At 35.3% G+C, this 23,259-nt stretch overlaps 1 protein-coding gene across 1 annotated transcript in view; it reads right to left on the bottom strand.

Annotated features, from left to right (window-relative positions):
• LOC150102750 (potassium voltage-gated channel protein eag-like) overlaps nucleotides 1–23,259 on the bottom strand; it is a 326,654-nt gene that overhangs the window by 51,666 nt on the left and 251,729 nt on the right. Inside the window, exons 5-7 of the mRNA XM_090398733.1 lie at nucleotides 13,667–14,062; nucleotides 7,664–8,093; nucleotides 3,685–3,884 (exon numbers count right to left, since the gene is read on the bottom strand). Coding sequence (XP_090254859.1) covers nucleotides 3,685–3,884; nucleotides 7,664–8,093; nucleotides 13,667–14,062 — 1,026 coding nt within the window. The remainder of the gene's footprint in view (nucleotides 1–3,684; nucleotides 3,885–7,663; nucleotides 8,094–13,666; nucleotides 14,063–23,259) is intronic.

The raw sequence follows: 23,259 nt of genomic DNA, 5'->3' as shown, positions 1-23,259 counted from the left end.
ACTAGTTAAGCCTATAGGAATAGATCATATATCAACTACATGTTTATAGGGCATGTGAAAAAAGAGTTAACTAAGACTTTGTCCTGATTGCATAATGAGAGATTATGCAGTCAAGACAAATGAGGAGCGTGACACCGCATAAATTTGGTTCGAAGATAGACATTTCCCGTTATATATTTGCATTTGTGGTTAAGGTATCAGAGAGGTTTGTTAGTAATAAAATATAGGATTGGGTCGATGTGTGTATACATAAACAGAATTATCCACATGGATTGGTAAAAGGAAGTTTGTGTTTCAGCAAGCTAGATGGATTAATACCCTATTTTTCGCGAGCATTCAATCATTTTCAACAGTCTCCTTAATTCTCCATAGATTTTTCCTATCACTGAGTGTGACACTGCATGCCTTCACCCCACCCACACCCCGGTAAAAGTGTTTTCGCCAACAGCAGAGCACTTCAGGGGCAACTTATTTCGGTTCTTCGTCGTTCCTCAAAATAACGTCCTTGGAATGCAGATGGTAGTTGGATGATGCGTAATCTTCGAGTAGTAATATTTTTAACAGAGGTAGGAATCCATCGTTCAGACTGTTGCAGAAGTTCTTAATATTATGTGTATATAAGTAAATAAAAATATCATTTTCGTACAAAATATTGATATTTCCAAACTCGAGGGAATAAACGCCTTTATTATAATAGTAATAATAATTGTGTTAATAGAAGAACTTTGAATAATAAGGAATAGTCAGACAACTAAGAATACTACGGTTTTTCTCCTTTAAATTGTCGCAGCCTACCTGATTACTTTACTCCTTCCCTGCCTGCGAGGAATTAGTCTTGTTCAAGCATCCATCTTGAGTAGACATTCTTTTTCTCTTTTTCGGTATTTTAAAGTTTTTATAGGTAAGCTTTTCGACTGTGATAATCATAACTGTATCCCACACATTCATAATCGCTCTTCGTTGTCTATAAGAACTAAGACTGCATTTCATTTCAGATTAGGTTTCAGGCTCTCAGTTCGTGGCTATGCGTAATCTCAAAATGGAGATGTCGGGTATTGTGGAATAGTTGGTATTTCATATTAAAAACCCATATAGTTCATGTGGATGGGGAAAACGTATTCCATATTACCCTCAAAATGTATTTTTGAAAATCTTTGAATAAAAAGAAAATTACTCGAAATAAAAAAAAATATGTGAACAGCAATTGAAATAAAACATTCTAGGTAATATCGTAGCCCAGAGCAATTTAGTTTTCCTTTAACGGTTTTCAGTTTATCTTGCAAAAAGAAAATGATATTTCGTAATCATCCGTAGTACATATAATAATAATAATTATTATTATTATTATCATTACTATTATTGTTATTATTGTGTTATTTCTGATGTCATATTAAAATTAAGTTTATTCATAGTTTAAACCAATGGTAGTTATTGAAGCTTGTGCACTTAGCCAAGTATCTATCTTACTATTTAGAAATCTTGGGAAATTTCAACATTGAATAATATTCGATGATAGTTGTAAAGCGAAAATGACGAGTTATATATGAAGTAAGAGTTATCGATTGTCGACGATTCAGGTCAATCAGTACTTTCATTTTTAATTACAACGCGCAACTAAGCGTTCAGCAGAATCTCCAGTAAACATAATTATGGAGCGAATGCTAATATCCATGAGTGCTCACTGACCTTTTAAACGAACGGGGGGGGGGGGAACAAACCATTTGGATAAATTGCTAAAACTTATTCGAGGCGCCTAATAACACACACAGATAAAGGAAAACCAAAATAATTAACAGAGCTTTGTTATAAAGGTAACTGATATGAAGTCTCTAATCATTATAACCACCTTTGTAGTGCAAGTCAGCAGCAAATGATATTATTGGAGAGACCTAGGTTCAAATCCTGTATATAATTCTAGGAGCCCTTATAAGAGCATTTCGGCTGAAGGAGCCGGATTTAGCCAATCTCTCACAAAGAGATGGAGAGTTTATTTTCTAGAAACCTGGCTAGATATCATAATATATGTAAGTTTTAAGCATTGCAGGCGACGCAGATAGGATGAACCATCCTATTATAACACTAATTCGATTTATGGTGATAAATTACTTAATGGTGAGAGGGTACTCACCTAAATAGAATAAGTGGAAAATAGCTATTACTGATGAGTTTCATTATTATAATGTTCAAAGGCTGAAATATATTTCTCAGATGTGTAAGTTCTGAGGAATCACACGCGCGCACACACACACACACACACACTGTATTGCTATAATTCATTAGGTACATTCAAGCGGACCATGAGACCTCTCTTTTGTCAGAGATGATGTAATATCTTTTGTAGAGTATATAAAAGTGCAAGTAGGCAGACATCGAGGGACTGTATGCATTGGTGCAGTATGATATTTAGGATCATAGGTGAGGGTGTGATATACGATGGCATCCGCTCTATAGAGGTTTTTCACGCACAAAGTGTCTAGAATATACTGAGAATTATCCAATCAATTAACGGTAGCTCTCTGGACATGGGAACAGCACGTTGATGTGAGTAGAGCCTCATACAGTCTTGAAATCCAGCATATGCAAAAGTGCGGAACGTGTAATAACAGGTAAAAATGGAATTTAGCAGCAGACAATCTCACCTCACCAAATTCCAATTTTTTCAGCTAAAAACAAACGCTTATAACTGGAATAGGAATATCGACAATAGAGGAGAGTAATCGCAGAAATAAAAAATAAGCCTGGTGCAATGAATGCTGGTTCCAGCTGTTCTACATTCAGGCAAGAACAGAGTATGGGGAAAACAATGAGAAGCAAAGGACTTATCATGCCAGGTGGCAAGACTATAGCGTGGAGGCGATGTCATGAGAAGTGTTACTCTGCATAGCTTGGATCTTGTTACCAGTAAAGTAGCATCTGAATGCCATAATTTATATGAATACTGTTGTCGACCAAGTGCTTAAAGCCTTGGCCCGCCTTTATGCTCACAGTAAGATAATGAGTTAGATACGTATGATAATATAATACGTTTCATGAAGATCATCATACAGATAATATACCATCTCATGAAGTGCAAAATATTCAGAATGGTTCAGGAGTATGATGTTATCTTTAACATACTTCAATGAATCGTCACAATTAGACAAATGTGGGATGTCCCCTCCAGCTTTTCAGTTCTAAGAGCTGAAGGGGACACTTTATAGATAAAATGACCATTCTTTATGTGTATCCCAAAGTTCAGTATAATTGGCCTGGAGAGAATTGAGATGCAGAAGTAAACAGTAAATTAAATATCCTTCCAATATTCCAATAATGCCAACTCTGTATTTCATCTGTATACAAAATGAAGTATTAAAAATACTGCGTAAGTAACGTACCATTTAATAATAAGAATTCAATATTTCATGCATTTAATCGTTATTTGTATCAATGTATGTATTGCTTTCTATTCTGTAAAACAACTATGCTATCATTGCATCATAGTGTACAAAAATAAAATAATCAGAAATACACCATAAATGACACGAAGAATGCGAAAGTAAGAAGTGTTAGTTTTTATTTATTGCTGCTAAGTTATGATACGAACGTATTTTCATAACAGATATTTACTGTACAAGCATTTAAAACTTTATTAGAGCCATAAAAGTTGGCAGAGATTCTTGTAATAGTAATGTGACAGAAACTTACCTTTTTAGTGTCGATCCCTTTACTCATGGTCCATGTAGACACAACATAATCCATCACTCTTTCGCTCAACGCTTTTGGAACTTCGTGTAATTTCATGAACTCACGTACATTATTCAACATATCGTGGTAGCGAGCAGTTGCTGATGTCATCTGTTGGATGATGGTGGTCACATGACCAAATATTGTGGCGTAGAGTAGTGCTGGAAAGGAAGCAGAATATTGGTATTATATGTTGGTATTATTGGACCACATCTATCAAAATTCGAATTGTGATAATACATGCTCGACAAATTTAATATAAATTATTTAATTCTCCGTCTAAGTAGCCTCCAGGAACAGCAAAACTAACAGCCTAAAAGACAGAGCTTTTGTACATGATATTCACATGTACTGAGAACCAAAATTTAACTGATGATATCTCCATGAAGAACTGAAGCTGCTAATCCATCAGCTACTAAAACTCAGTGGATGCAAGATTATAAAATGGATGAAAGTGAATTGTTTGAGAGATTCATCAGAAAATACACGTTCTTAAGTGAAGAACTTAAACGTGCATTTAATTCTAATTTTGTTATTAGAAAATAAATTTTTAAATGTTTTGAAACATATTTGATACTCTTGTAGTGTAAAATACTTTAGTTTATTTTGAATAATATTATAACTTCTTAATAATATTATCAGGTCATAATATTATTCAGAAATTCACCGTCTGAGTAAATCTCTTTAGAAGAAACTCATGTAGCTTGTACGTGTATACGGTAACGCATGTACATGAACATATACACTAGAACAAAACATTTTAGAGTTTTCTTCATAGACAACTAGAAAAGAAAACAGCCTAGTCAGATAACGTTATCTGGCTTTCATTTGTAATTCCTGTTAGTAATGTGGTCATTGTGCGGAAATTGCGTGCTTTCTCACTTTTTTGTTCAGTAATTAGGAACTGTGGAAACGAATATAGTTCGATGTTACTATTATGATATTACGTAAATTCAAATAGATAATAAATGTTTGAAAACAATGCCACGTGTATTATATTTCGATTATTTAAAATCATACACTTCCAGTACGCCCCGATATATGAATAGAATATTAAAACTTAGTGAGTTAATATTTATAGCAACGTTTTCCGTAGAATATTTCAAATGAATTTTAGCTCTCGAGACTACTCACCTATTAATAGCGATAGTTCTTATTTTATTTCTAATGTGAACAAACACGCTCTGCTAGAAGAAATGCGCGTGGACCTTTTAATATAAACCATTCTTATTTCTTGGCAGTTATTTTTGGCAAGTGCATGCTAACTTTAGGCTACACATTTAAAATATTTATTGAGTAGAGGAAGTAATGCTAATAGGAATCACAATTTCGCAAATTTAATCTTCGTAAAGGGATTCCAGAAGTTATGACAAAAGTGTGATAATTAAGCACACGTAGACTAAATTTACACCGCTCTTAGCTTTTTTAGAAATTAAGGTAATGCAGATTTCAGAAAACATCACGTGGCTGCGTCACGAATAGAAAATGATACTTTAATAGTATAGGCAATCCAAATGTCAGTTTTAAATTTCATTTAAAATTGCTGTTTCGGTAGCAGCTGAGCGAATTTCAGGGTAACAATTTGAATTCATGCTACTTCACGTGTATAAAAAGTGACACCTGATTTTCCCGTCTCATGGCATTCGATTCTGAGGAAGATGTTCTTAAGGTGTTGGATCACTGCCAGCTCCTTCTAATACTTATTACCATAAAGATGTCAAACTTCAGAGTTGCTTGTTACTTATGCATAGCTGCACGTGTGAAAAGACAACGAAACTCGCTACTTTAATCCCGGAATGCAGGTTTATTACATCGAAAAACGTCCATAAAAATGTACTCAAAGCTGGATGTCTGAGATTGCCAATAAATGTAATATAACATTTACTACAGAAGAAACACGTGACAGTATATATAGAATACGAATATTTGAAATCTTCTTTATATTCGTTTTCTAATAAATAAATTCTATTATTGTAAAAATATTATTATACAATTGATTAATCTTTTCTATTTGAACTTTGCGTCCTCTAACAGGGTCATTTTAGAACTGCATATTGTAAATTAATTTTCTCTGTTATTAAGCATCCTGGTTTTGGATAATTTATGGTTCTAGTTCCTTGTGAATAAATCATGTATTGTACTCCTATATATATATATATATATATATTAATGAAAGAAAGCTCACTCACAAATCTCGAGAACTGGAGATTTCTGCAAACCAAAATAATGAAGGATTCCATGCAAATATAAATACCATTTGTTTGGTTTGATGAATATACAATCGTTTAAAGTCACCAGATGAAAACATTTGCAGGGAGTAATTTCATATGATCTCATTTCTAACAGTATATGTGTTTCATTTTTTTTTGTATAAAAGAGTTCCTATTTCAATAATCACAAGTAATTTCAATATACAGAGGTTATAACTCAATCATGACACACAAAATACTCTTCAGGAAAACACATAGGGAAATAAAATAGACAAAACTCTTCCTCTTCGTGTTTCTGCTCTTGAAGAAATAGGAGGAGTTGTACAAAAAAGCAACTTGCATTCAGGAATGTTTAGATATGGTTGCTTGTTAAGGTTATAGTTACTTATCGATTTTAAGATATATCCAAAGGACGAACAAAGCGGACTACTATAATATGAATATCAATAACAAGAGTCTGTATTTTAGAATGCTACTAGTGAAGCATTTGCAATTAAGTATAAATAAAATTAGTTTCACAAAAAAATTCAAACTTATATCACGATTCGCAAAATAATTCTTTATTTTATTTACGAATATGCAACAACTCGAGTGTCAATGATATAAATAAAATACGAAAGCACTATTCACTGAATGAAAATATTTCATTTTGATTAGAATTTAATTTGTAATTACGTAAAGACTACAGTTCCTATTCTTGAATGAAAGCTAATGTAACTTAAAATCCTCGGCGATGAACGAAACACCGATTCTGAAATCATGCCTTCCGACTCAAATATCTACTCAGTAACCTAGTTACCAAGTAATTTTATAAACTTGGTTATTTTACTCCTAATTCCAAGTAAGCAAACAATTAAGTTTGCGCCTGAACGTAGTTCAAGTCTAAAGGTGGTGCAACACCAGCGCAACTCATTGTAAAGGTGAGTAATCTCTGATCACTATTCTTAGTATTTTCCATAATATAAAGCACATCTCACTAAGAGATGTATATAAAGCACATCTCACTAAGAGATGTATACTGCAATACATTATGGGTGGGGTCACTACCCAGACCTGTTTCAACCTTTTTTGAGGTCTCCTCAGTGAGTAGCTAGCCCCTAAATACCAAGGTTTTAGTAATACAGAGCCTTATCAACTTTACCTATACAAGTTGCTACAAGGTGTTTTTATTTTGAATAAGAATCTCTGGAGGAGATATAGATGTAAATAAGTTTTTTTTTTACCTTGGGAATAATGTATATTAGGGTTACCAAGTAATTTTATAAACTTGATTATTTTACTCCTAATCCCTAACCCTAACCCACTTTTACAATGAGTTGCCCTGGTGTTGCACCACCTTTAGACTTGATCTACGTTCAGGCGCAAACTTAACTGTTTGCTTACTTTGGATTAGGAGTAAAATAACCAAGTTTATAAAATTACTTGGTAACCCTAATATATATATATATATATATATATATATTAGGGTTATAAGTCTCGGATTTTTAGTCAGTTTATATATATATATATATATATACATACCACACACATACATACCACACACACACACATATTGAAAATTGCTATATATATATATATATATATATATATATATATATATATATATATGATATAGAGGCAGAAATCTTTCATTGAACATAAAAATAAGAAATAAAATTGATATCTGAATGATATAATAGATTTGTAGTTATATAGCAAAGTAAATAAATCTCTAGAAACTTGATATTTACCTCCTATAATCATCATGCATATAGTAAAGATCTTTTCGCTGTCTGTTTCGGCAGCAACGTTTCCAAACCCGACACTGGTCATGCTAGTCATTGTATAGTAGAGGGCAGTGACGTACCTCGTTGTACGTGGGGGTCCATCAATCAGTTCTGATTTCATAGTGATGTTGTTGATAACGCGAATCCGGAAGGGAGTCTGGGTGGTGTTGGACAGTTTCCACAACCAGCTGTGAGAAAATAAGTTTTCCGTATCGCTCCTGCCGATACTGTACCAGATACAGGCTAACCAATGGGCCACTAACATGTAAAAACACAATAAGAGAATGAGCATCGCGGCTCCGTACTCCAAGTACCTGTCGAGCTTCCGTACGACACGTCCCAGCCGTAAAAGTCGGACTACTTTAAGAGCACTGAAGAGGCTACCTATTCCTTGCTAGAAGAATTAAGAAATATCGTTAAAATTCCAGCTGATTGTGTGTGTGCAAAGAGTGCAGTTTTAATTAATGAAATAATTAACAAATCCAAGCTCGTTTAGCACATTCAAGTATTTCCATCCTCAATAAACAATATTTATGATAACAGATCAAGTAGAATATCGTTATTACAACACTTTTTTCAGACAGTTTTGTCCAGAATGAAATGTAATAATAAGGCGTAGTTTGAACGTCAACCCAGCTTGTAATTAATTCCACATTTTTATGGTGAATAACGTAATTCACACTTTAGGAAGAACTCCACAGTCTACAACTGTATATGGGAATATCTCATAGATATGAAATTTATATTTTGTATATTCCAATAAAACAGGAAACCTTTTATACTTGAATCTACGTGTTTACCCTCTTTATACCAACCGAGAATTTTATGATTTGGAAACAGTTAATTTGTCTATGAAAGCTCGTATTGGAGCTATACTGATGTATTGCTTAAAGTATTATCGAGCATTGCCAATTAATGGTTCTATTTGCATTAGTTAATGAATGAGGTTAACTGGATAACAGAAATAGACGATCAAGGCAGGCCATGAAGCACCATAGTATGTCTGTCCCAGTTTTAGGCTGTTTCTTTTTTAAAGATTGAGAAAAGCTCTCTAATAATGGATAGGAATTAAATCAACATTAAAACTATTGTTTTTTTCCAAATCAAATGGCACGTGATTTGGAGATCAGTACACCTTAGACGTGATTCGATAGATTCCTTAACTATTACCATTACTTTTATATTTAAATTGTAAGGGATTTAAAATTGGCATTTTACTTAATTTCAACAATATAATTCAACACACCTCTACGCAGATTTTGCAAATCCTTTTAAATGGGGCATTTAAATCCTAAATTCAAAAATAAATATTTTACATTACGCAACTTTAAGATTAAGTGCAGTAATGAATAAAGATTTCATCATATTTGTACGAGTGGTGACTTTATTCTATAATTTAATTGCACTTCATGTATGCAATTGAACATTTTTCTTTGCTAAATACATTTGTATTTTTGATTACGATTTTATACTGCTGTCCGTGCTATTGTTACAAAAATCAGAATATCTATACATTACTCACGAGGTACGCACTGTTCTGCACAATTTTTTCGATGTACGTGGTAGAAGGAAGTACTTGCAACATTCTTGCAACGTAAAACCATTAGCTTGTCTGCAGAGTATTTATTATTTTTGCAGCAGACAGAGTGGCTGTTTATTCAACAGCACCGACTGAGATAGAATCCGAGACTTGCCCTTCGGCTGTCGGCCTTATTTTAGTCCTTATTTATTTAATATGTTAATACAGAAAGACGCGAATTATTAAAATCCATAAGATATGTATACTGGTATATGCGAACATTGAGAGAGGTCAACTATACTGACGTGTTCACCAAGAGGTTTGTTCTAAAACTATCCAGAATAATGCGAGAGCACAAATAATAAAACACGAGATTCGCAGTTTTGTTTACCTCGAGAAACTACCATATAAAAATAAACTCTGTCATCATTTCGACAATTGAAAACATTTAAGAAAATCAGTTTTCGCCTTGTCAGAATTTTTTAGTCCAGTTCGTTTAATGGATTCGACGTCAATAAATAATCTTCGGTCCTCCAAAATTTTTTGAAAAACATTTTAGGTCTCGAGAACAAAAAAAAAAAGAAAAAGAAAGAAAGAACAAAAGAAAGAGAAAATAGTTTCTCGGAGCCAGATCGGTTGAATATGGAAGCTGAAGACATTGAAGAGTTTGGTCGAATCTTTGCTTCATGTCAAGATCCTCACTTATGCATCCCATGGAAATTCCACCCTTATGTGCTTTTTGACATTCAGTTAACTGCCCATTATTTCGAAATTAGTTGTGCACAGTTCTCACAGTTTTATGATTTCTTGTTAAAGGTAGTCCAAATCCCGAATTGCTTTCGAATAAAGTCACTCTTAATATGCAACCACTCAGATTCGTAATTCTCTCATCTCATAAGAGCATTTATAAACAGTAGCCATCTTGCCAATTTTAAAAATATTCATTACACAAACACGTTATTTCCTACTTTCAGATATTGCAAAAAATCACCAGGAAACAAATCATGTTCAGTTTCTCGGCTCACCAGAACAGGCCGTTCTACAACAACCAGAGATATATATGACTGAACTTATCTAACTGTATACAAACATGTTCTGTACTGCCAGAAGTAATGCTTGGAATTTATTATGGTTAACAGCTTTAATTCTAATATATTACTAACCTTCTTTCCTTTCCCATTCCTATCCTGCAAAGCAGATTTGCCTTTTACCGATTCGTTGGAATTCACATCACACACAGATTATTGTATTACATGAATGGCATATTATTTCTTCGAATTGTCATGTCGTCGAATGTAAATAACTGGAATAAAAGTGCATTCCATGAACGAATTATAACTTTTAATTAAGTTCCTTCTCGTACATTAAATACTTAAAAATTGAAACATATTAGCCTCAGTAAAATTCTTTTTTTTAAATTCATTTCAGAACGAATAAATCTGTGAATTATTTAGTCGATGTAAAAGTAATTCATACACAAGCATAGCTGATGTAATGATCTAATAACTTACTGATCCAAACTCTTGGACCTCAATACATAATATTCATTTATTTCTTCGGAACTGGAATCATCTGAAGGGTTAACAGCACTGCGAGACTACTGCTACGCAATCATTAAAAGTCCAATTACCCGTAATGAAAGTTGCAAGAAGCACGCAGATGTGCTACTTATCAGGGTTAGACAGTCCCTGGTGACAATTGAATTTGTCCACGTGTTATACGTTAAAAATAACTTTCACCACTTACCTACCAAAGCGAAAAATGCTGTAAAAATTGACTGTTTAAATTTGGAAACTAATGCATTAACACATCACTGAAATTTTTACATAATAACTTAACTGTTCTTCGCATCTGATATGAATTAAAACCATGACTTAAATATTCACCAATTTTTTGCTTTTATTATCAAATGCGCTAAATGTGATTGCGGTTAATTTCAATTTAGTTTTGTTTTCGGCATCTCAATCATCATCATTACTAAGGCGATTAATTCCTCATTTAAATTCACCATGAAATAGAACAGATATATTGATAAACGTCATGAAATGATGCAAACTGCTATTTGATAACTAGTAATAGTTATTTTAAAAGAGTTTTGTGTAAGGCTTTTCATTTCGATATCAATAACCCTACCGTGTGATGTGCGCAATAAACGGTAGTCATTAAGTTGTAAGTATTCCTTTGGCTATTCCATTCATTTTGGGCAGTCACTTACTTGTTGGCATACAATAAAGTTCTATCAGCTAAGAAGTCATTTTGGATTATTTGCTGGTGATTTCTCACCTGAAAATTACCTCAAGAACAATTCTCAGTTAATATTGCTTTTGACCTGGAAAGAACTGTTTCCTTCTAATATGCCTATTGGTAGACAGGGAAGAAAGGATGATGAGAGAGCGAGATAGCTTAATGTCCGCACGAATGCTCATAAAACATTCCCAGATGTATAGGCAAGAAACTATAATATTAGAGGAAATAGCTTATCTCTGCCTGATCTGCAATGGTAATATCACGATTAAATAAACTTAAAATTCCTTCATGTATTGACTATAATATAAAACACAAAAATCGCTTATTTTTTGTTTTTATTTTATTATTATTATTTTGCTTTATTTGTGTTTCTCTATAGGCAAGCATTGGGATCTCTTGTTTGTGGAAGCAATATAAAAAATTTAACCTCTGATAAAAGGTTGTCATACAGGATATAAGTGTGCACGATAAGATAACAGCGAAATAGTTTATATTTTGTAACTTTACTTTTTATGAAGCTCTTATTATCATAATTTTCATTATTCATTTTATTTATATTCTTCGTTTTGGACAGTGCACGAAGGAGGTAATGACATATCGTGGAAACATCGTACACCAGTTTGTTTATTACGATTTTCGGAATAATACTAGAAGTACCGTGTACTTTTACGAAACTATACGTCCTATATTTGGGATCTGGCTATTACTTTATCAGAATAGCGAAATATATGTTGAATGTTAGCTCTTGTGATTGTAACTAATTTGGAGCATACATTTGTAGATTCATCAAAATCCAAAAAAAAGTAAATTAAGACAATGTTTTTTCCTGAACCAATCGAGTCATTCGTGTTATTATCTGACTATTTTAACTGCAGAATCTGTACAAAATTTGGGTACAAAATATCCCTTTCAGCTGTTTAGAATCAATAGATAACCAGTAACCCAATCTATAATTTTGGTTGACTTAGTAGATTCATAACAATGACATGGTCGTGGAATCTTAGGCGCCGTAATTTTCAAAATATCTTAAATATAAAATACAATAATAAAATCTCAATCTGAACAAAATGATTTTTTTTTAAGAATTACTTTTCTCCAGTTGGGAAATCACAAAGGCGTAAATTTTAAACAGTATAACAAGAGTAGGCCTAGCGCTATAGGCACATTTCTGTTAGTAGTACTGTTCTAAGTATGCAGAATCACCAAGAGTCATTGTTCGTCTAATGACTACCAATTAGTTGTTCCATGTCTCTCAGATTTTGTAACAGCATGTTGTAAAGCACGTATTTTAATTAACATCAGTGTTCAACGTCGATTGGAATTCGTCTGATCAAGATAATCATGCCACTTGTTCTTCACGTGTGATTATTGATGAACAAATGTCAGGAGTAATTAGCTGATTATTTCTCTCTTTTAACAGCATGACTTATACTCTTATTGATTCATTAAAAAACATTATTCTCTATATTTCTTACTGAACACATCATTTGTTTAACACTTTTATTGCTTTCCCCCTTTTTTTCAGTCCCCTCCTGGCATTCACTAAAATCCCTTGAAAATTGTTACAAGGGATACTACAAATATAGCAATATGCGACTATTGCCGTTATGCGTTAGGACTAATTTATATTACCTACAATTAGTTTATGTGTTATGAGAGGGCCTATAACAGTCAAAGTTCTCAGATCAGATAATATAACACGAAAGTTTGTGTTTCCAGCCTCTCTGTTCTAAGTACACTTTCCCAGCACTATTTCTTTCTTTCTTTATTATTTCTGAAAAATATATTCTGTATTAATTCGTTCTAAAGAAATTCGTTTTGAATTTGTTTAGAACGAATATGTGGCTTACGAAAACTCAAGCCACAGAAGAGGTCTGATACCGACTCACAGTCTTCACTGAAGTTGCAGATTGTAGAAAACAAGTTATACTATTTTGGGAACTTCATCTATGAAGTCTTATCTAAAACAAGGTGGCTATGTCTTTCTTTCGCATCAATAAAATGCCATTCAGTCTATAAAATTTGGGTCTTCTAGAATATAGAACATAGAAGGTCTAATAGAAAATATACGGAATCAAAACCGATATTTTTAAGAAAACAACTAATCCATGCCAAACGAAATTTTCAAGAGAATTATATATATATATATATTTTATAAAGTAAATAGATATAGGACGATTTTGCAAAAGAAGTCTACTTACGTCATCATCGTGGTCAAAGGCATTAAAAACATCATAAGGCAGACATGACAGTAGATCAATGACGAACCAACTCTTCATGTAGTTCATGCGGATTATCTTGGGATCTGAGACTACCTCTCCACCTGGTCCTACGAATGTAGTGTGGAAGTTTAAGACAATATCAATAAAGAAAATAACATCAACAATGCTGTCCAACACGAGAAGACTGACATCTTCACTAGTCTTGTTCTTGAAGGCCACGTTGTACGGCACCATGATGGCTGTGTAAAAAGTGAGGCAAAGGATCACCCAGTCCCATATGGCCTTGAAGGCGCAGTAATGGAGTAGGATGTGGGGCGGAGTCTTGGGAGCTTCTTGTCTGTACTGAGGTAGCACTTCGGAGTTCAAGCTGATCATCTGAAAAGATAGCCGCACATTAGGGAATCATAAAATGAGTGAATTTGTTTATTCGTGTTTAGAGAAATTAATGCTAGATATTTATCAGTTTCGTGTATTCTAGGGTAACCATACAGAATCTAAAGACCAAAAGTTGGGGTACGTGAAGAAAATTCTGTCACCAGTCTGAGAGTAGTCGCTAAGTTAACATTGCTTGGAAAGGTCTAAAAATGACTAAACTCCATTCCTTCCGACTGAGTTGAAGTCCTCTTCTTTCCGATTACGCTGCAAAATTGTTGGTAAGAGAAGAATATAATAGAAACCTAATACAGTAAATATCAACCACAGAAATTGTACTTCGCCACACGTATTAATTAGATGGATTAGGATTTCCATTCCCACGAAGTGGTGAAGCCGTTTGGGCTGAGATTTCCTATAATTATTGCCGCGGCAACTAGTATGCCTGCTAATTGTGTGCGCGTTCTCTACACAGTGTGCTATTTTTATGTACGTGAAACCCTGCAATTTCTGTATAAAACCAAATCATCTTTGACTAAAAAAATCCCTTCAAAAGGTTTCTCATATCCTACGATTCGAACCCAGATCCTTCTACCTGAAGCAATATCGCATTATCCTCTCGATTACCTAGATGTTGTAACCACTTCACCAGCAACATATAGGACTTCACATTTAAGTTTCTAGATTGTCTCAAGTCATTACGAACAAAGGTTATTAGTTATTAGAATTTATCGAAATATGCAGAGAGAGTCATTAGTATCAGGTTGCCGCTAGAGGGCTACATGGTGTGTAGTGTTTTCAGAGAGCTCCCGAAAGCTAAGTATAATTTTGAGTGAAAATTGGAATATTGGTTTAAATCGTAACGTAGTATTGTTTATTTTTGGTAGCTTGTTGTGTCTGTGTGATTTTGGTGTGAATTCCGTTTTATTTAACTTAGTATTTTAACGATACGTTTCATAGAATAGCACATGGCTCCAATGCGACGTAAGATAATGGCGTCCAAACATACGACGCCTTTGTTTAATAACTGTAATGTGAGGGAGTTTGTCCAATGTGATGTGTGTGGGGAAGATGTATGCATTCCCGAAGGAGGCTGGAGTTTGGATGGAAAGTGGTGGGAGAATGTGCAGAAAGTGTAAGCAAAGTAAGGAATTGAATTATGTGTTAGGTCGTGAGATAGATATGGTTGACGAAAGCTAGAATGTGAGTGAAAATAGTGGCTTGATAGGGAATTGCGATGTTGTACAAAATGGCAATGAGAGCGGTGATCAACGAGAGAGTGAAAGCAACTATACAGAGAGAGAAAATGGCTTAAATGATGAAAACAATGAGGAATTGTTTGTAGGGAGTGAGATCGCTAGATTGAGCGCAGTGATACACAGTGCGCAGCGGCAGTTGAAGCACATGCAGAACTCTTTCCAGAGTGACTCGGCTAACTGAAATAAACAAGTGTTTGAAAGGGAAAATAAGCGTAAGAGTGAGAGAGTTTCTGCAATGAAGGAAAGAGTGTTGTATGGTGACTCGTTATTAAGAGGAGCGATAGATAGGAGTTTAACTATCGTACTTACCAGGTTCGAAATTTAAGGATGTAAGTGAGATTATTAGAGTCCAAAAACAGAAGGTGAAAGAATTGATAGTTGTTTCGGGTACGAATGAATTGAGAGCAGATAAATTTTTTATGAGAGAGGACTTGAAAATATTGTTAAAGTTAGCGAAATAAAAGAGTGACAGAGTTAGGATGGTGAGTCTGTTGCCGCGGTACGACAGAGAGGAATTTAGAAGGAGGGCCATAATCGCAAATGACTTTATGCGCAGGTTATGCAGACGGTGTGGTGTGGAATGAGTTTGATGGTCGAAAGGATTTATACAAGATGGATGGCCTGCATTTGAATGTATTTGGTGTGCGGAGACCGGAAAAAGTGTTGCTGAATGCAGTGAAAATGGATGTGCAGAACCAGGGACACTACAACTACCAAGGAGGGGGGGGGGAGAAGTGGATATGTGGACATCAGTGAGACAGTTGAGTGTAAATATGTATATAATGTACCCAAGCCAGTACTAAGGACAAGAAATCGGAAAGGGATAGCTAGAATAACGCATCAAGATAGGGGTGGGACAAAGGGGACCTCTGCATTTTATGTATCCTAATGCTAGGAGTATTAAAAACAAGAAGGAATAATATTTGGCCTTGATTGGCTCTTCCTGGCCACAGGTTATTGGCATTAGTGAAACATGGCTGACGGAAGAAGATATAGTTAGTGGGATAGAATGTGTAGGTTATAGTGTGTTTAAGAGGGACAGAGAGAATAAAATGGGGGGAGGGGTATTATTGTTGATAGCTGATGAACTGCAGCCAAGGAGAATTGAAGTTGTATTGCAGGGTAGTGAAAAGAGCTCATTGGAGGCTATGTGGTGTGAGATTGAAACTGACAGAACAAAATATACAGTTGGGTGTTGCTATAGACCAGGTGATGGAATAGATGGTGGAGATAGTATGCATAAAGAAATTGATGAAATGGGTGGAAGGAGGGTAATTATTATGGGGGATTTCAACTATGGTAACATTGATTGAAAGGAGGAGAGGACACGTGTGAGGAAGGAAATGGATTTTATTCAATTATTAAGGGATAACTATCTGAAACAGCATGTAATTGAAAATACTAGGGGTGTGAGAGTGCTTGACCTGGTAATAGCATCTGAAAATTTGACTGTAATGAATATGACCATGTTGCCACCTATTGGTGAGAGTGATCATAAGGTCTTGACCTGGGAGGTGGCTAAAGGTGTGGAATTTTCGATTAAGATAGGGTGTATGTGGAATTACCGTGCTGGCAAGTATGACAAGCTTAGGAGATTGCTTGGATCAGTGCCATGGCATGTACAACTGCAAGGGCTGGATGTCGATAGAGCATAGGAAGTGGTCAAGGAGCATTTACAGGAGGTTATGGCTGATTGAATACCTAGGGTCCGAATAGTAAAACAAGTAGGGGTAAATGGATGAATAACACCATTAAGCTTGAGCTGCAAAAAAAGAAACAACTGTGGAGGGAACTTAAAGAAAGAGGTGACCTGCAAGCACACGAACGGTATAAAGTGCAGGCCAGAAGGTTAACGAGTGTCGTAAAAAAAGCAAAAGCGAATTATGAACGAAAACTAGCTATGCAAGGTAAAGAGAATCCCAAACAGTTCTTTCAATATGTTGCAAGCAGAAAAAAAAGCTGTACACGGTAAAATTATTTTAAGGAATGACGATGGTAAGGAGGTCACTGAATCAGTCGATATAGTAGAATTACTAAGCGAGCACTTTGCAAGAGTATATCATCCAGGTGGTGACATTGAAAAAAGGATGGAACCATTAGTTTATACGGGCATTGTGATGAATGAAGTGGAGGTGACTAGTCTATTACAGAACCTCAATGTGAATATATCTGTAGGATTGGATGGTATACCGGCACGGGTATTACGTGAAGCGGCTAAAGAATTATCAGTGTCCTTGACCATGTTTTTAATCTGAGTCTCGGGTCTGGTTTCGTCCTGAAGGTGTGGAAAGAGGAGAAAATAGTTCCACTGCATAAAGGAGGATCCACAACTACTGTTGCAAATTACCGACCGATCAGCATATCAGGAGTCGTTGTCAAGGTCTTGGAGAAAGTAGTCAAGGGAAAAATACAGGAATGGATTGATGAAAATGAGATACTGTACGTGGGACAGCATGGCTTTGTGAAGGGTAGATCATGCCTCAGTAACTTGCTCAAGTTTTATAACACAGTGACGGCTGAACTGGATAAGGCTAATGGGTTTACAGTGATACTGCTGGACCTGGCTAAGGCCTTTGACAGGATACCACTTGGAATTGTAATCCGTAAACTACAACATATGGGAATGGATATAGGGTTGGTGAGATGGATAGGTGGGTGGTTGATGGAGAGATATCAGAGAGTAGTTTATTCAGGAGTAGAATCCAAAATGGCCTGTGACTAGATGTGCCGCAGGGTTCTGTTCTTGGATCACTCCTGTTTAATTTGTTAATTAGCGATATAGGGAAGGATCTAAGAGGAACAGTTCATTTGTTTGCTAATGATGCAAAGTTGGGTAGGGCAATAGTGAATGCCGAAGATGTCAAAATCTTTCAGGACGACTTGGATAGATTGGAGTTATGGGGCTAAGGAGAATGGATGTCAATTTAATGTGACAAAATGTATGGTTATGCATTTTGGGGTGAAAAGATTAGCAGCAGTATACCACATCGGTGGAACTGTACTCCAGGAGATTGATGAGGCCAGGGACTTGGGAGTGTTGGTAAATAGGGAGATGAAGTTTAGGGGGAACATTGCAAAAGTGGCTAAATCAGCTCATCAAGTCATTTGGTTGTTGAAAAATATTTGACGATCAGAGACAAGCAAGTTATTGTACCTCTGTGTCGAGCCTTGATAAGACCTCATCTCGACTATTGTGCACAGATTTGGTCACCTCGGTTTCTTCTTGATGGGGAGGAGGTGGAGAGGATCCAGAGGCGAGTGGCCAAGATGATAGCAGGTCTATGGAATGAACCTTATGAGAAATGGTTGAAGATTTGTGGGTTGCAGAAATTAGTTGACAGGCGGGAAAGGGGAGATATGATTGAGACATTAAAATTACTAAAGGGTTTCTATAGGATTAATTCAGAGGATATTTTTGAGATCAGTACTGGTGTTGAGAGAACTAGGGTTACCTATGGAAGTTGGGCAAGTGTGGTTAGCAAGGGTGTTAGAGCTGGGTTATTTACTTTTAGAGTGGTTAATGAGTGGAATAAGTTGCTAGTCTGTTGTGGGTGCTATGACGGTGAGTGAGTTCAAGGGAAGGTATGATAAATACTGTGAGAATGTCGTATAGTTGTGTGGACACGATGTTCAGGGCCTCCCTCGATGAGTCTAAGGACTCCCTGGAGTCGCCGTAATAATAATAATAATAATAATAATAATAATAATAATAATAATAATCTAGCTGTTTCTAAATAAGTCATGTTCTATTTGTTCATATATTGGCTGCTTGTGGTTAGATAATTTTTTGCTCAAGTTAAAATAAATAAATATTCCGAGGCATAGAGGCAAGTCTGGAAAATGAAATCAGCTTAAGTTTATTATTAGTAAAGTTTTTCTCTTCCAGTTCTATCCTAATTTACGCTCACGCGTAGACCTACGCATTTTACCGTGTCTTACCGTGATTCGGAACCGAAATCCTTCGGAATAGGGTGGGTACTTCTTATTCCTGGAGATGTTCTATGTCTGTAAAAGCGTGTGTTCACGGGGCCGGTTTGCCTATTCTGGGGACGAAAATCCCGAGTTTCCGGCTGAAAGAGGGATTTTTCAGCCGGAAACTTTATCTGGCTTCTTTCACCTTTAGTCGAAAGAAGCCAGATAAAGGTTTCCTCACGTCACTGACGGGAATCGAATCCAGGTCTTTCCGACCAAAGGGCTTCGTCTATACTGACTGAGCGACGGAGGCTCTTTTTTCTCTCAGTTTATGTTTTTGGTAATTTTCCCATTCTGATTAAATAGCAGTTCGCACAACTGATAATTTTGGAGTTTATACTGCGATGATAATTCTGTAATTCATAAAGGATTCATTTCGGACTAAACGAATGCTTATGCTTTGTTAGTGTAAATTATATTTTCAATGAAAATAAAAGATTTTATTTGCTAAATATAAAACCATACAAGCTTCTGCAATGGTATAATGTGTGTCCTTCGGATGTAAGGTATATTGAAGCCAGTCCTTGGATTGATAATTGATAACGAAGAGTCAACAGTTTCCGTTATAATTACCTTCTAATTTACTTACAAAACCTGTTTGAGGAGGCCTTGATGTTGATATTTTAATGTACGTGGAATATTACTGGCTGATCTAGATGAATCCAAATAGCTTGGCTGTGTTATAAAACTAACTAGTTAAGAATAATTAAACTGAATTAACATTTGAAAGTGGACGAGGGATACGTAAGATTATAAGAGCTGTATGCAGTTTCTCTTAATTTATCTATTTCTTTCTAGTAAGATTAACGTTCGTGCACATCAGTGCGCGTGTATGTGTATTAATCACATAACTTCATTACCTCCACGCGACCTCGTTGTCAGATGAGGCCGCGTGAGATGCTGATATTTTAATCTATTTGTAGCGAATTGAACTATAAATATCCATACAATGTAATCCAGAAATAGGGAAAGTTTTTTTTTTTATTTCTGAAAGCAAACACCGACTTTCCTTCTGTAACAGTATCCTTTGCTATTAGGACACCAAGCACGTGCCTAGTAATCTAAAAATAAAGCTTTATTCCGGAAAAGGCATTAGATGGATTACTGCAAAACCCAGTCGCTTAACAATAGCAATCTGATCATCAAAGATGTGTATGAGGTTTCAGGGAGATTAACTCTGACCTCAATTCTTTTCGGTCTCTTTTGTGTAGAAACATAAAATACGTTTTTGCTGTATGCAGACCGAAGTCGTTGTATATTGTACATGAAATACTTCTAATGGAGAAAAAAATAACTACCAACTTGAAGCAATCTTTGCACATATTTTTTTAACCTTAAATGATTCTTTACCGTAGCAATGTGATTATATAGTGCGTCGCATAAGAATAAGGTGCAGCTTTCCTCGAAGGTAACGAGTATTAACTGTATTCAAGTCGCTTTGTCTTTGTATGTATAACAGCAAGATCAACCAGCAGTGATTCGCGGTATTTGTATAAGTTTGTTCGAATCGGTCACATTTCTATGCAATGGCGTGAATGAAATGAGAAAATGAGTAACTAAAAATGCAATACCAGTATTTATATCATATAGCTTTAAACTATTATTATTATATCAGGCATACGAACGAGCGCACGTGATATCGCTGTCCCCATTTTTTATAATTTTAAAGTGATTCCAACTCCTGATTTAATTTGAAAGTGTTCTCAAGTAACTCTACTTGTCACGCCGAAGACAGTGATATAAAATTCACCGAAATCGGCTAAGAAGAAACCAAATTTTGAAGTGTTGAAAAGTGAACAGAGAGGACCGCGGTCAACAACGATCAAAGGACGTCGCTATCTCTACAATCACTCCACAATTGCTCACGGGAAGAAAGGTGAGTCATGAAGAAAGGTGAGTCATCAAATGTCTGGAGGATTTAACGTCCGACGGAAATCAAATAACCTGTACGAAATGCAGTAGGATTCTACACTTAAAATGTGCCGGCTTTTCAGAAACAACATGTCAACGTAAAACCAATGCAACATGCAAGGAATGGAAGTGTGTAATCTGCGGGAGGAACAAAGAAACACACCTAAGGCAGCCACCTACGATGCAGCCGATTATACTGGAGATAAAATCCGATGACGAACTGAACAGACACAAAAATGCAGGTGAGTCCTATAATTTCAGCTCTTTAAATATACTAATAGAAAACGGTCTAGAGACTATAAAAGCCAGCTTAGTAGATCTTGTGCAAGAACTCTTCGACAAACAGAACGAGCAAATAACAAAATCTAGCGAATATGAAGATTTGGTCAAACATAATAACTTAGTAGTGATAGAAGTGTTGCAAACGGTAAAAGAAATCAAAATCAGTATTAACGCACTAAATGACAGACAACACAATTTGATGAAAGAAACATCCGAACTCCGTCAAGAACTTCATTCTCTAAAACTACAATATGAACGTTTAAATCAGCAACAACATAAATAAGATATCATCATAAATGGTCTTCCATAAACTGCACCTACAGAAAACTCTCAGAGAGGTAGTTTTAAAATTAGGCCATACAATTGACATCCCTCTACAGCCTAACGACATTTAGACCGTAAATCGGTTTCCTAGGAAGAGCAAAAAACAAGGCTTGCTGCGACCTGCACCGGTCATAGTTCGTCTTACAAGCAAGTCCACAAGAGACAATCTCAAAAGTCAGCAGACAGAAAAACCAGTTACCAAGGACTTGAAAACGCATTGCAAGACAACACACCAATCTTCCTATCCGAATATTTAATACCATTCAACCAGAATCTGTTGTACTAAACACAAAAAGCAAAAACATAAAACAATTAACCAATTTTTGTGGATCAGAGATGCCAAGATATTCTTGAGGAAGTCACAAACTTCAAAACCGATACAAACTAAAAGCTCAGAAGGCATAGAAAGGCTGCCATAGTGAAAAAAGTCTCCTAATTAGTTCAAAAAGAAGACCACAATAAAAATGAATGTGAACCACCAAGACAGATGCAATAATACCAGAACATACCGGCAATTTCACTCTGATCATTCATTTGACCTCCCAAACATCAGCCTACTTCCAACACAGCAATGAAATCAATAAAAAAAAACATATCAAATCGGTGTCATCCTCAGATAAGCTCATTAAAAAGCTTCGAGGATGCAGTCTGAGACATTACATCTCAACTGAGATCAACAGAAAGGGAAAAAAAAGAATTATTTATTACATTGAAGTGCTTTGTTACAGCGGTTGAAAACATTAAAAAGCAAAAATTGTAAAATATATATAACTTACTGTTATTCTATAAATGCTATTAAAATGTAACTTTATCCACTTGCAAACTATAAATTACCATATAACTATTATTAACGCATTTTAGAATACAAACAACGGAAAAAGTTGCATGAAATTCACTGTAAAATAAAAAATAAATGTAATATGTAAATATGTGTACATATGTAAATGCTCTGTACGATGATAAATAAAATGTTATATTACAGAATAAAAAAATTATTATAAGGGGTGTTTTCATGGAGTCAGAAGACTCATTGCGGAAGATCCCATATTGACATACTAGACATTATTCATACGATTTCTGACCTACCATTCCTCTCGTTAAACTCATTCACAGACGAAGCACACACAATAACCTCTGGCAATGCATTCCACCCATTCACCACCCGCTAAGCAAAAAATCTAGTCCTAACACCTTTGTCAACCACACTTACACAATTTCTAGGGGTGACCCCTTGTTCTTTCCCCTCCTGCACTGTACCGAAAAAAAGTCATCAGTATCAATCCTATAAAGCTATTTATTAGTTTAAATGAATTCAATTATAATGACTATGGCAAATATAAATACTGATCAGCATAAATAAGGATTTCGGCAAATAACGCCAACCTGTAAAGACTTGCCAATTCTGGATTCATAAAGCATATACAGCAGCTTTATAGGATAATTTCCAGCAAA

This window comes from Typopeltis vanoorti, chromosome 10 (assembly GCF_054136105.1).
Source record: "Typopeltis vanoorti isolate ZY-2024b chromosome 10, IOZ_Tvanoo_1.0, whole genome shotgun sequence".
NCBI classification, from domain to species: domain Eukaryota; kingdom Metazoa; phylum Arthropoda; class Arachnida; order Uropygi; family Thelyphonidae; genus Typopeltis; species Typopeltis vanoorti.
This window is presented reverse-complemented; position numbering and strand designations above follow the sequence as displayed.